Below are 15,585 nucleotides of genomic sequence, written 5' to 3' on the forward strand. Positions count from 1 at the left end.
GTTCATTAAATACACACCGTCCTCTCAACATGACTAAACTGAATGTTAAAGCAACTCTGAGTAGAAATTTTGAGGGGCTCTGAAAAGAGCCTTTGGTTTGAAAGTTGTTACTAATGATCACTTTCACTTCCCCTTGGCCTTGTGGTGGCTCTCGGTCTTCTTGGGCAGCAGCACGGCCTGGATGTTGGGGAGGACACCGCCCTGCGCGATGGTGACTTTGCCCAGCAGCTTGTTGAGCTCCTCGTCGTTGCGGATGGCCAGCTGCAGGTGGCGCGGGATGATGCGCGTCTTCTTGTTGTCGCGGGCCGCGTTGCCCGCCAGCTCCAGGATCTCGGCCGTCAGGTACTCCAGCACCGCCGCCAGGTACACGGGCGCGCCGGCCCCGACCCGCTCGGCGTAGTTGCCCTTGCGGAGCAGGCGGTGCACGCGGCCCACGGGGAACTGCAGCCCGGCCCGCGACGACCGGGTCTTGGCCTTGGCGCGAGCCTTGCCGCCCTGCTTGCCGCGTCCAGACATCGTACAAATAAAGCCACTGGTTTGGCTGGAATGGGAACTGAATTGGCTAGAACTAATCGGCTTATAGTCTTTACTGGGCGCGAAAACGAAGGTATACCATTGGCTACAGCTACAGTTTCACTTACACCAATGGCGTCATGGTTTTGAAGTACACTTGTTTTGATTGGACAAAATTAATTTCTGACGTTTCCATACTTCACCACCAATCAGACACACAAGTTTATTCACTGCTGCCTTTAAGAAGCTGTGAAGGTAGAGGATACTTACAGCCTCATACTTGTTCTTCCTCTTACTTTTCGAATTTTATGGCACTTACTCCCGATCATGCCTGAACCTGCCAAGTCCGCTCCGGCGCCCAAGAAGGGTTCCAAGAAGGCAGTGACCAAGGCGCAGAAGAAGGACGGCAAGAAGCGCAAGCGCAGCCGCAAGGAGAGCTACTCGGTGTACGTGTACAAGGTGCTCAAGCAGGTCCACCCCGACACTGGCATCTCGTCCAAGGCCATGGGCATCATGAACTCGTTCGTCAAAGACATCTTCGAGCGCATCGCGGGCGAGGCGTCGCGCCTGGCGCATTACAACAAGCGCTCGACCATCACCTCCAGGGAGATCCAGACGGCCGTGCGCCTGCTGCTGCCCGGGGAGTTGGCCAAGCACGCCGTGTCCGAGGGCACCAAGGCCGTCACCAAGTACACCAGCTCCAAGTGAGCCTGCCCGCACCGAAACTCGGTAAGGCTTGCTCCACACCCCAAAGGCTCTTTTCAGAGCCACTCTGCTCTAAGGAGAACTGGCACTAACTTTTTACAGCGGGTATTTATTTGCTGCAATGAAACAATTTTCTCGCTTCCTTATTTTGATCTTGTTCGAAATTAACTTCAGTACAAAACATGCAGCAGCATCGCTCAGGGTATTTCTACATGGCTTTTTTTCAAGAGGGTTTAGGTTTATCAGGCAAAAGTAGTCAAGAAAAAATATCCCTTGTCTTAATACGAAAATGTATGGTTTTAGGTCTTTAATTTTACCGTGTGCCTTACTAATGAGTCAGCTGGCACACGAAGAAAACTAAACAGCCTTACTTAACTTCTTTTTTTTTTTTTTTTTTTTTTTTGGCGGGGGTGAGGTTAGTGGCTGGGGGTGCTGGCTCTTCTCTGAGTTTGGATTTGTCAAAAAAATATTAAAAGGGCAGAGGAAAAAATAAAAGTGAGAACACAATTCAAGTTGCTGTACACCTCAACCTGGTGCCAACGCTGGCGTCAACAGCCAGTCCAGGCGCTGCGCGAACAGTTAAGTTAAACACCGGTTTCCCTTTGTCAGTCTATCCTAAGGGAGAATTCTGGGCAGTACAGCTTTATGGGAGAATTCTGCTGTTGTACTCCCTTTCTCTGAGTGAAATTCCTCTGTGTGGGAGGGATTAGGTTCTATTCTCTACCTCGTCTGTAAGAATCTGCTCCAGATTTTCTCTCTGTGTCACTTATATTTACTGCTAATTATTTGTAAGTCATTTAAAAGGAAAATTAGTAAGAGCAAAAGGGCTGGTTCCCACCAGCAGTTCAGGAAGTCCAATTCCATCTCATTTTAAGCCCTTAGGAATGACCTGTTTAAAACTATTATGTGGTTTGCTGGGCGTCATCGTGGACACACTTTCACACCAAATTGTAGTTGCTGAAGGTTTTGATGATACCCTTTATCCAATTACGGAACTCCAATGACTTACGGTTACTCGTAGGTGTTTATATAAGAACATTCTGCATACCTGCAGCAGGGGACATAGAAGAAGGGAGCAGTGCTATTCTTAACAGCAACCACATATTCATGCCCCAAAGAAAAACACTGAAGCACATTCACGCAATGGCATTCCATATAGCAGACCAAATGATTGAAATACACAGTACTTGATGGAATTTCAGAAATTTCAGAAGGTTCATATATAATACCATTTTATAAAGCATATACGGAAGAATGTGTATGTGATTTTAAAACAACTTTCTAAGAGACGGCTAAGTGAATATATATGCCTTTTAAAATATCAGGCAGTGGATACTTCAGTGATAGAAGATGGGAAAAAGCACAGAGATACATAAGTTGTTGCCAGCATTCTAGATTTGAGGTTATGTCATGGGTGCTTGATATAATTTGCTTTCTACTTTACGTACATGTTCCCCTTATGTGTCAAATACTGTACTGATAAATACAAGAAAAAGTAACCTTGTGTAAAAACAAGTTCTAAACATCATCTACATCTAGTTTGTCATAAAGGAAATCCTATAAATGAGAATCCCAAATCTAACAGTGTTTCTCTAGATAGTATTACTTTAAGAGAGCAGGAGAAAAAGAAGACCGACAGGCCACTGAAAAGGCCTGTTCATTTAGAAAACTCAAGATTTGGGCTACAGTTAAGTCAGCTGCCAATCTCCAGCTCTTTTCAAACTTCCTGTCTACTTAGCTTCCAACAAAATCTCTGTGGTAGCTCTCTGGCCTGGATGTGTGTGTGTATGTACATGAGTGCATGTGTATATTTTGTATATACTTTATGTATATGTATGTGTGTATATCCCTCCTTCAATTCTGTTAGAAGACAAATTATTTTTTTTTTCATTTGTGTATCTCATTACCATCTTTCAAGGTATTTGAGGATAATAATTTCATCATTCTTTTGGGGTTTTTATGCACCTTTGGTTCTGTCCATTTATCCATTAATGAAGATAGTCAACAGCAAATTCTGGTATTGTTTTGTTTCATAGAATGAAAGACTCAGCAGAGAAAATGGGGAGAGGATTTAGAGGGATTAAGTTATGTAAACACGTATATATTTGGGCCTGGGGAAAGTGTGTGTGTGTGTGTGCACACTCAAATGCACATGGATATGTTTCAGCTATCAGAAACTGCTTAAATGATTTGGATTGTCAGGGAAGAAGAAGCCTACAAGAATATGGAAGAGAAAGGTGGCTAAAATCTGCAAAAGGAATTTGTGGCCCCTCTACACAACATTCATATATCAGGTCCATTATACTGCAGTATTTAGAAAGTTAAAATTCTTGAAACAGAAAAAGAACTCAAAGCTAGATTTTATGGATCATTTGCGCTATGGTGAGCCAGGGTGCCTAAGCTTTTTATTCAAAGTATCTTGATTAATTTATGCCATTGCTGATCAGCCTTGGGAAACTGATTTGAGCTAATCCAAACCAGGATGTCACTTTGCTGTTTTACACTGGAATGTATAGCTAGTAACATCAGTAATTCACATGATTATCTCCAAATAGTTTTTTGGCAATATTTGTTCCCTAAAGAATAATTTATAGAACAGGAAAGAACAGATTGATGCACAGAAATGATGAAAGAATCTTATCCTAAAGGACAGTTTTTCCAACTTATGTCACCTGAAAATGGCCTTTGTCCAGCCTAGAGAAATTTGTGTTCCTCACTGGAAGCAGAGCACTACCTCCCATGGAGATTGTACAAAACATACTGACAAAGCTTATCTGTTTTTTTTACTCCTTTCTAGATTTCATGCAGTATACCATCTTTCAGTTATGACATTGTACCAGGTACATTTATTTTATCACAACATTTCTTACTTACATTTTAGATTTCTTGATGTAGAAAACATCTACATATCATCATCCATAAATGTCCAAACCATCTCAAATCTATATTACTTCTGCAGGCTACTGACTAGAATATCCATTTCCTAATACAATAATTTTAGCTTGTACTGCAGAGGCTTGCCTTTCTGATAGCATTGCCAAGTTATAAAAATAGTGCTACTAGGAGACTTCATGAGGTAAAGCAAATGTGTGGTATTAAAAAACAAAACAAATTAACAACAACAACAACAACAAAAAAGGAAATTTTCCCATACTTGAGTAAGGATAAAAAATTTCTACCAACTCCTACAGAGTTGAACATACATACATGTAAGTATTCCTCAGGGTCAATGAATCTGACTGATTCAACTCAACATGAGTTTATTGAGGGCCTGAAAGGTGCAAAGAACAATGCTAGGAACTGGGTGGGGATAGACTGAGGACAAATGACCCCATATCCTGCAGGTATATAAGACTCCCCACTGATAATAGGGGAGAATAAGTCCCTCAGCCAAATGCCTGTGTTTACATTACAAATAAGCAATTATTTTTTATGGAAAAATTATGAAAAGCTATAAGGGAATGCTGGAATCCCAAGGAAAATAATTTGGAGAGAATCTTAAATTTCAAAGAACAGGGCAGAGGCTCAAGGTGAGTCTCAGTGCAGCCATTTGGAGTAGCACTGTGGCTTGTGACCTGTGTTTACTGGCATCATGTGAGGTCAATGCTTACATAGCTTAATAGGTCACATTTCTTGAGGTCACAGTGGAGAATTTCTGAAAAGAAGTGGTTATTCTGTCATCCCCAAGGCTCCCTTTGTATATCTAATATTTCAGTAGCCCTTTCTCTAGCCTGAAATTAAATTCACAGGTAATAACATTTAACTTAAATGCATGCATATTTTTTAAAGCACTAAAATACCTTGCCATTAAATATAAACTAAATAAGAGATTTATCTTAATAATAAAGGAGATGATCTCAACATGTAAATGCTTAGGTCCTACACTAGAAAGCATAAAGTAGTTAGGTATTTGTAACTGTGTTAGAGTTCCCTGGAGAAACAGAACCAACAGAATATGTGTGTGCATGTGTAAATATAGTATGAGATTTATTACAAAGGATTGGCTCATGTGATTATGAAGGTTGACAAGGCCCAAGATCTGCAGAGTAAGTTTGCAAAATGAAGACCCAGGAGAACCAAGCAGCTCTAGCCTGAATGCCAACAGGTTTGAGATCCAGAAAGAGCCCATATTTCAGTTTGAGTCCAAACACAGGAAAAGCCAATATCCCAGTCCAAAAGCAGTCACACAGGGGTAATTCTTTCTTATTCAGAGGATGAACAGCCTTTTCTATGTCTGATTTCAACTGATTGAATAAGGCCCACCCACATTAGGTAGAACAATCTGTTTTACAAATTAAGTCTACCAATTTAAATGTTAAACTCATCTAAAAATACCCTCACAGGAACACCCAGAATAATGTCTGACTAACTCTCTGGAACACGTGTCCCAGTCAACTCAACACATACAATTAACCATCAGAGAACCTATATGTAGAATCAGCCGGGGGGCCAACAATTCTTGGTTGACGTGAAAAGAACAAAATACAATCTTTATAAAGTGATTGTATTCTTGGAAAATTCAGTGCATACTAAATTGCAAGCACACACACACTTCCTGTTTATTTGTAAAGTGCTTAGGTTCTAGGATCAGATAAACAGATTTTTTACCTTCAGATCTACTTTGAGACACTTTGAAGTCAGGCATAACATGATTCAGTTCTTCAAGGACATCTAGCATCCCTTGTCTTTTCCTAATTGTCAGTAGTACACCTTTCCCCTAAACACTGGAACAACCAAAAAACAATCTGCCTGATTTCTGTAATTCTCCCTAAGGGCCTAGGAGCCAGTATTGTTCTGTGAGAAGGTGGACACTGATTACATCCCTTGCAGAAGGTACATAGTGGTCATTTCAAAGCTGGGAATAGCTGGAATGCATTCCAAGAAGGCTGGATTCTCCCCAGAAATAGTCTGCTGTGCTGATATATCAGTTGGAGAAGAGCCTGAGAGGCATCTGCACTGGGTAAGCCAATTGGTCTGTGTGCCTGGTTGAATAGTTTCAAACTCTTCTTACCAGAAGCTTACCTGTAGAACTATGAATACTAAATCAGGAGCTTTAATGCCAAGAAGAGGTGGACCACACTTGATGGCAAAGGGTCACTATCCCAGAAGTCTTCTCCATTTGCTATCACTCAGACCAGCTTATCCTTTACTAAAGCTTTGTATCTAGATATACCACTTCACTGGCCCTGAACTAAGGCAGCGACTGTGAGGTTCACATTCAGCTTTAGCCTTTTGAACAGAAAAAGCAAAGCAAGACATTGAAATAGAAGTAGTTGGCCCCCTCTTTAGAGTCCACTGTGATACTAGAGCACCTATTTGTACCCTAGACCTTAAGAACATATGGGAACTCAATTCTCTTCAATATACAATACAGAGATGTGGTGATCCCAAAGAGGGAATGAACCCACAGCCACCTCCTGGGGCAGCTTTTGCAACACTCACCTTGCTGCATATGCCTCAGAAACCTCCTTCCCCTGGCCACCAGCTCCACCTGATGCATAAATATGTCCTTTCTCTTCTTTAAAATCAGTCAGAGATGTCGAAGAATTCCCCTTCCTAGAACTTTATAGCTGGACCTGGAACAAGAACATGTTCTGGGGAAGATAAGGCTCACTGCAACTGCTTGTCCTGGGACAGCTGTCCCCAAACCTCAGAATTTACTTTCCATTTTCCTGTCCTTTCCTGACATGTTGTACAGACTGAAAGGAGAGAAATGAAAATAAATGGTTTGTGGGGTGGGGAAATAGAGAAAGGGAATTATCACTGAGTGTACCCTTGGAGAAACAGGCAATAACAAAAGAACATGGTCACTGTCCCAAAGGACATACATCATAAAATACAACAATTAAAGGAACTCTATATATGATGTATATGATGAACATAGCAAGACTTAGAGTGGTATGTCCTAAGGCAGATGGAAAAGAATGGGCAAATTCTTCAAAACAGATATCAGCACTTAGGGCTCGGGAAACACTAGCACCAAGGGAGACTAGTTTGGATTTATTTATGAGGAAAGGGAAACATTGTTTTGAAAGGGGTTTTTAGCAAGGAAGTGAGATTTTTTTAAATTTTGGTATCATTAATCTACAATTACATGAGGAATATTTTGTTTACTAGACTCTTCCCATCACCAAGTCCCCCCTACAAACCCCATTACAGTCACTGTCCATCAGCATAGTAAGATGCTGTAGAATCACTGCTTGTCTTCTCTGTGTTGCACAGCCCCCCCTGTGCCACCCTCCACATTATACATGCTAATCATAATGCCCCCTTTCTTCCCACCCTCCAACTTATCCCTCCCTTCCCACCCATCCTCCCCAGTCCCTTTCCCTCTGGTAACTGTTGGTCCATTCTTAGGTTCTGTGATTCTGCTTCTGTTTTATTCCTTCAGTTTTTTCTTTGTTCTTATACTCCACATATGAGTGAAATCACTTGGTAATTGTCTTTCTCTGCCTGGCTTATTTCACCAAGCATAATACCCTCTAGCTCCATCCATGTTGTTGCAAATGGTAGAATTTTTTTCTTCTTATGGCTGAATAATATTTCATTGGGTATATGTATCACATCTTCTTTATCCATTCATCTACTGATGGGCACTTAGGTTGCTTCCATTTCTTGGCTATTGTAAATAGTGCTGCGATAAACATACAGGTGCATCTGTCTTTTTCAAACTGGGCTGCTGCATTCTTAGGGTAAATTCCTAGGAGTGGAATTCCTGGGTCAAATGGTAAGTTTATTTTGAGCTTTTTGAGGAACCTCCATACTGCTTGCCACAATGGTTGAGCTAATTTACATTCCCACCAGCAGTATAGGAGGGTTTCTCCACAACCTCGCCAACATTCGTTGTTGTCTTTTGAATGGTGGCCATCCTTACTGGTGTTAGGTGATATCTCATTGTGGTTTTAATTTGCATTTCTCTGATGACTAGTGATGTGGAGCATCTTTTCATGTGTCTGCTGGCCATCTGAATTTCTTCTTTGGAGAACTGTCTGTTCAGCTCCTCTGCCCATTTCTTAATTGGATTATTTGCTTTTTGTTTGTTGAGGTGCATGAGCTCTTTATATATTTTGGATGTCAACCCTTTATCAGATCTGTCATTTATGAATATATTCTCCCATACTGTAGGGTACCTTTTTGTTCTTCTGATGGTGTCCTTTACTGTACAGAAGCTTTTCAGCTTGATATAGTCCCACTTGTTCATTTTTGCTTTCCTTTGCCGGGGGAGATATGTTCAAGAAGAAGTCGCTCATGTTTATGTCCAAGAGATTTTTGCCTGTGTTTTCGAAGTGACATTTTAAAGACATTTTAACTGTAAATAAGGGTAGGGTTTAACAAAGTGAGCTTTAAGTTTCCTTCCAGCATTTAGGGTTTTATCAGTGATTTCTTTACTTCTATGCTCCAAGGTTTCTTTGTCCTGTGGCTTACCCTTAGCCTATCAAACACATTTCAACAAAATCAAAACACTTCTGTTTTAATTGTCATCATTGTCAGGAGGATCACTGCTAACATTGCAAAGCAGAGGAGACTTTCTTTCTTACAGAATATAATTGAATTTTGCATTAAGGGATCTGGAAAAGGAGAAAGGTTAAAACTTAAGGTGATATAAAGTCAAAACAATGACACATTTATAGACAAATATATGAAACTTTCCAGAACTCTCTTTTTAACCATTTGAAAAGCTAACCTTCTTGTGAAAGGAATAAATAACAAGTAACATTATAGATTGTCATCACTATAAAATAAAAGATTAAAAGATAAAGATAATACCACTACACACCTATTAGAAAGACTAAAATCTGGAACAATGGCAACACCAAATGCTGACAAGGACAAGGTGCAATAAGAACCCTTGCTCATTGCTTGTGGAAATGCAAAATAGTTCAGCCACTTTGACAGTTTTTATAGAACGACATACTCTTCCCATATGATCCCACAATCATGTTTTTTACCCAAAGGAGTAGAAAACTTATGCACATGCAAATCCTGTATGTTTACAGTAGCTTTATTCATAATTGCCAAAACTGGGAAGCAACCAAGATGTCCTTCAGTAGGTGAATGGATAAATTGTGTTATATCCAGGCAATAGAATATCATTCTGGGCTAAAAAGCAATGAGACATCATGCCATGAAAAGACATGGAGAAACCTTAAGTGCATGTTACCAAGTGAAAAAGTCAATCTGAAAGGCTACATACTATATGATTCCAACTATGTGACATTCTGGAAAGGGCAAAACTATGGAGATAGTGAAAAGATAGGGGTTAAGAGTAAGGGAGGGATGAATTGGTGTATCATAGTTTTTAGGGCAGTGAAAATACTCTACATGATACTATAATGATGGATACATGTCATTATATATTTATCCAAACCCATAAAATGTTCAACACCAACAGTGAACTTAGATTTGGGAGATCATGAAGTGTCAATATAAGTTAATCGATTGTAACAAATTTACCTCTCTGGTGAGAGATGTTGATAAGGGGGAAAGCAATGTATGTAAGTATATGGGAAATCTCTATAACTTCCTCTTAATTTTTCTGTGAACCTAATACTGATCTAAAATATAAAGTCTTAAAAGAAAAAGAAAGAGATAAAGAAACATATGGTTGTTTATGTATTTCTTAAGTATTTAGCCGGTAAATTTCTGAACTACCTTATCACTCAAGAACAAAAAATGCCATTTTATCAATTGACCACTTGATGCAAAATTTTGCATTCGTTCAATTGCTTGTGAAAATATATAAGTGATTGTGGGTAAAATTACAATATTTCCAGAATCTCTCACCTGGTGTTAGTGCATCTCCATATGGATAGGTAATTACAAGGGGGAATGAGGGCATATCTGGACCTGAGAGATTGAGTGGGTCCCCTTCTTCTGCAGCTGGGTCATGAAGAGACCCTTCTGCAGTCATGAAGAGACACAGGCAAGCAGAAGTGGATGACTGCTTGTAAGCAATTAATGGGTTTCTCCCACTTTATTTCTCCCTTTGACTGATTTCAGTTTCAAAGGTATTTTACCCCAGGATTTCCCCCCCTGAGTTACAGTGACTTCATATGCTTAATTTGCAATATGCCAAGACAAATAACTAGATAGTGAAAAATCTCATGAAAAGTCTATCAAAACTAGGATCTTGAGATAGGGGATGGGGAGGCTACCTTGAATCATATTCAAAGTTGAATAAGTATTTACTACATCTTTCAGGAAACTGTATTACATTATTTTCTTCTCAGTGATCTGTAATTATAAATTTCTGAAATTTTATATTAGATATGACCTTAAAAGAATAATTTTGTGTGTGTTATAATAAAACAGAGAGACAAAATATTTCTCAGAATTAAAAAAAAAAATCCATTAACAATTTAAGGGTTTTTTTGGTGTGTTTTAACTATTTAAGAATGACCTCGTAATGTCTACTTTAACTGTTAAAACAATACAGATTATAAAAATCGAGAGTGTAAGCATGGCATATCCATGCAAATATTCAAGTTTTGCATAAAAACACTTACATAAAAAACTTTGATAATGATCACTGTCTTAAATCTTTCACTTGTCTTATAAAAAACAAAACTATGAAGTTATACCTCAGTGAAAACTAAGAATATGTATGTGATATGAATTTGGAGTTGCACCTAAAATATATTATAATCCAAAACAGTATTGTTTATTATTAGTTGGTTGTTATTATTAGTTGGTTGTTGTCAAACAGTGTTTTGAGAATGTGGAACTGTCTCTAATTCTTCCACTCAAATTTGAGAGGTAACATTGTAACACTGGACGTTTAAAAGTAATTCTTGATATTAATTTGATTGCATAGGAGCTTCATCTTAATTTACTTATTTTTTCCAACATTTTAAATAGATGTTTTGAAACTAAATTAGTAGAACATTAAGATATTGTGTACATAATAATGTGTTTGTATCTGTCTATTTTCTTTCCAAATAAGTGCTGTACAGATGATAATAACTGGTAAAATCATTTGGAACTATACTTGCAAAAAGAACGCATAGAAACAGCATCCTTGTGTTTATTAGCTGTGGACAATATTTTTCCAAAAGCTCTAAGTGGAATATTAAAATTACTAATTTTAATGAATTATGAGTATTCTTTTAACACACACCTGGGTAAGAGTTCATTGTGTGCTTTCTGAAATTATTATTATTTTTTAAACATAGATTGGCAACCCCAAATCTAGTAAATTATCTTTGGTAAGGTGATGTCTTATATGGCAGAGAAAAACTAAGCTATTAGCTCATGAAGAAAAATGAGTTAAAGATACATATAACTATCTAAAATCCTGGCACTTGTCTTATAAAAAAACAAAACTATAAAGTTATACCTCAGTTAATTTAAGAATATGTATGTGACTTGAATTTGTAATTGCACCTAAAATATGTTATAATCTAATATATATATACAAATTATGCTAGAATAAGACAAAGGACTTTCAGTGGACAGAGTAATATGCACTTAGCCTTTAAAAACAGGGTTTTTGATTTGTCACTAAAGTGGGTTTGAAATCTCCCGAGTCAGCCAGGTGTATCACTGTTCATGGAGAGCAATCTAACATACATTCCAGTATCTGGATTTTGGACCCTATTTAAGAACTGAAGGTACTTGAGGCAAAGGAAATCCTGATGAGTCTAGAATATCATGCTGGCTGAAAGTAAGGGTTGATAGTGTAAGAACAAGAAGAGTTAGGGTAGGAAAGAGACAAGAAAACTTCAAAAGGGACCCCACCTCATAAGCAGTACTAATTTGAGAATTAAAATTAAACAGAAGAGTTTAGTTTTTAACTGGAATAGATTCAACATGTAGAAAGCCATAAATCCATAATGATAACCAGTTGGAACAAATACTATGATGAGCTGAATAAGAAGTTGACACCGTGTGTCTCATGATTCATCTTTTCCCAGTTCATTGTGTCTGACATTGCTGAAGTCAGCATCATGTTCCCCAGAAAGCTTCCATCCTTGCACTCTTAAAGTTCAGTTGCACTAACATTAGTGAAAGCTCCATCTCCAGCAGTGTTATAGATCAAAAAAGAGCTCCCTGAGAAACTCACTCATACTTTGTTCACTGAAATTTCATTTCAGGAGAGCAAATGTTATTCTAATGACTGCCATTGTTGGAAATCCAAACTAATTCCCAGAGCATTCTCAGATTATCCTGTATATCAGTGCTGCCACAGCCATCCCCAGCAGTACCACCAGCAGTGTGGTTATTAAATAAATAATTCACTGTTTCCTTTAATTTTGTTCTAAAGACAGTGATTCTCAAATTTTGGTCTGGCGACTCCTCGGGACCTTTCTGGAGAGTCTGTGAGGCTCAATTTATTTTCTTAGTAATCCTAAATTTATTTTTCTTTCCCACTGTCTTTCACTTGACAATTGGGTTGCAACAGATTAAATGCAGAAACAAATACAAGAATCCAGCTGTCTTCTATTAAACCAGATAATAAAGATATTTGTAAAATGTTAAACAATGACACTTTCCTAATTTTTTTATTATTTTGCAGAATATAGCTACTTTTCATAAAATATGTATGCTGACATAAAATGGGTTCATTAATATAGTTTTAAAATTAATTTGTAAAATAAATACCTTTTTCAGGTTTAACTTCTAATAAGGTGAGTATCAGCAGTTATTGTAAGGCTGGAGGCACCAGGGGAAGGGGTGAGCCTGTTGGACAAGCTCAGGCCTCACCAAACAAGGCGAAGAGACCAACAGGTTCCAGTCTGACAACATTCCAGAAACTGATCAGATAACATTCCTAACTAGAGCTCTCCCCCAAGCTAGAAGAGTAGTGGTAACTTTCCAATACCTGGCTAAAGGCCAATGAGAGACCCCCCACGTACCCTAGGCTAGCCAATCCTCACGCCACTGTATACTTTTCTCTCCTTCCCCCTGCCTTCTTAAAAAACTTGCTGCCTACCCTGTTGGGTGCGACTTCCCCAGCCTCCATTTCTGTAGACTGGGAAACCTTGCCCGGGAATTGTATTCAAATAAACTGCCTGGCCCTTTGTTGCCTCTCTTCGCCTGCTTATTTTGGCTAGAATTTATCTTACAGTTATAACCCATGGAAATACAAACTCTTTGGACCTTCAGTACTTCTTTAAGAGGGCAAATGGCCATGAGGCCAGAAAGTTTGAGAACTACTGCCTTAGATTATGTCACACCAGGAATGTTCAAATTACTCATTTTCAAGTATTTGGAATACTCTTTCCTGGGTAGTTATGCTACTATTTTGATACACTGATCCATTTGCTTCATTTTGCTGTTTATGTTTGGGGTTTGGCTTTTGAAAATTTGGTTTTATCATAACATAAAATATTTTTACATAGCTCCAAGGTCAAATCAAGGCTTATTTAAAGAGGTTATCTTCCTTTATCTTGTAGCCTCTCTCTCACCTTATAGGTAACAATGTTTAATGTTATGATTTATCTTTCCATTGTTTGTTAATTATAAGCATATGTGTATGTATTCTTAGCACCCCTCTGATATTTATTAGTTCTGCTAAATTGGGAACTTTGAGTTGTACAGGGAGATGAGCAAGAAAAATACATGAATTAAGAATAAGAAACTTAAAATAGGAAAGTTGGATGGGGTACACTGGATGTTATATAGATCATGTACCATTAGAAGAAATATAAGAGATTTTGCTCTCTTGGCTTGAGACCAGGGTGCAAATAAAGCCAGAAAAATTTAAAGAAATGTCAAAAAGTTTGAGATTCAGAATGGAAACATGGATCAAATGGTGGGCAAGGCTTTAAGTGTTTGAAAAATAGTCTTATATGGCACAGGCCCTTGTTTGTGTGGTCCCTGGTGACCCCAGCTGGAAGCAGATTCAAAATTGGTGATTCTCCCTTAGGAATTTGCTCATTTCAGGGGCTGTGGAGAAGGAGACTATTCTGGAGCAAAAAGTAACTGTTGGGAGCAAAATGTCTGAAGTTCCTGTATCTATAAAGAAGGGTCTGGCACTTCTCTGGGATCCCTGATGCCTTGACTCTGCCTGGGAATCCTCTTTCCCTCAAACCTCTCTGGGAGGTTTTGGCAAGTAAAAAGATACTTGCATACAGATAGAGCTTCTTGTATATTGTCCCTTTGAAGTCCAAGTTCAGGGTTTGAGATGAATCACAGATAATTACCCAAAACTCCCAGCTCTCTGAAGCCACTAAGAATTTGAAATGTGTGACAGTAAAATACAGAACCATTATACCATTCTACATATTGTGGAAAGCCCCCTCTCCACTTCTGTTAACCTACTTTCCTCCTTGTTCCTTCAGTTGCAGCCACATGGCCACCTTCCAATCCCTGACTAATTCTCCTTCCCATTCCCCACAACATGTACACCTTAAGTCCTCTTTACTTATTCCTTATGCCTAGAAAATTCTTCCCCAATGGCCCATTCCCTCATTTCCTCACATTTGTTAAAATCACCTTCTTGTTGAGAATTCTCTGATTATCTGATTTAAAGTGGAAAACAAAAACACACTCTCTACTTCCTTTTGCTTTGTTGTCCTCCCAAACATTTATTATCTTGACACTCTTTTTCATGTGTTATATGTCTGTTACTGTGTTAACATTTTAGAAGAAAAAAACTCTGAGTGCATGACTCTTGTTTAGTTCACTGCTATACTTCTGGCACCTAAAAGAGTTACTGGGACATAATGTGTGCTGAACAAATATTCATTAAAAAAGAACATGAACTAGGAAAGAATTATAGTGTGAACACTATAGGCTAAACTTTGAGGCTCAGTTTGGTGAGTTAGTGAGGATGTCTGTAACTTCAGGGGGAAAACCTACACACTAAGGTCAGGTGACATAGTCTACAAACATGGCAATTTCACCCACAATATCCTAATCATTTCAAGTGTGAAATAAGTGCATAAGATTCGTCTTTAATATATAAAAATGCATACATCCATAATAATCTGCAATTCATAAAACATTCACAAATGATTCTCAAAGACCCTCACTGTAAGGCTGAAGGCACCAGGGGAAGGGGTGAGCCTGCTGGACAAGTTCAGGCCTCACCAAACAAGGCAAAGAGACCAACAGGTTCCGGTCTTACAACATTCCAGAAACTGATCAGATAACATTCCTAAGTAGAGAAGAATAGTGATAACTGTCCAGTACCTGGCTAAAAGCCAATGAGAGACCCCCACGTACCCTAGGCGAGCCAATCCTCATGCCACTGTATACCTTTGCTCTCCCTCTCCCTTCCTTCTTTAAAAACTTGCTGCTTGCCCTGCTGGGTGCAACTTCCCCAGCCTCCATTTCTGTAGACTGGGAAACCTCACCCAGGAACTGTGCTCAAATAAACTACCTGGCCTTTTGTTGCCTCTCTTTGCCTGCTTATTTCATCTA

General features: G+C 38.9%; 2 protein-coding genes across 7 annotated transcripts in view; one reads left to right on the top strand and one right to left on the bottom strand.

Moving 5' to 3' along the window:
• Window positions 1-108: 108 nt before the first annotated feature.
• On the bottom strand, window positions 109-531 carry LOC118910748 (histone H2A type 1). The gene has a single exon (XM_036882182.2). The coding sequence runs from the start codon at window positions 514-516 to the stop codon at window positions 124-126; it is 393 nt and encodes a 130-aa protein (XP_036738077.1). The 5' UTR covers window positions 517-531; the 3' UTR covers window positions 109-123.
• The window catches only part of LOC118910765 (histone H2B type 1-C/E/F/G/I-like), a 64,620-nt gene continuing 49,474 nt past the window's right edge, over window positions 440-15,585 (top strand). For 5 of the 6 annotated variants that reach the window (XR_008994318.1, XR_008994319.1, XM_057493856.1 and 2 more), the window contains exon 1: window positions 440-1,242. Coding sequence is in view for 4 of the 6 variants with exons in the window: in XM_057493856.1 (XP_057349839.1) it covers window positions 841-1,221 (381 nt within the window). In the remaining 2 variants the exon portion in view is untranslated. Of the gene's footprint in view, window positions 1,243-12,828; window positions 15,581-15,585 lie in introns of those variants that run through there. The other variant, XM_057493855.1, reaches the window with a different exon arrangement.

This window comes from Manis pentadactyla, chromosome 16, assembly GCF_030020395.1.
Source record: "Manis pentadactyla isolate mManPen7 chromosome 16, mManPen7.hap1, whole genome shotgun sequence".
Taxonomy (NCBI): Eukaryota; Metazoa; Chordata; class Mammalia; order Pholidota; family Manidae; genus Manis; species Manis pentadactyla.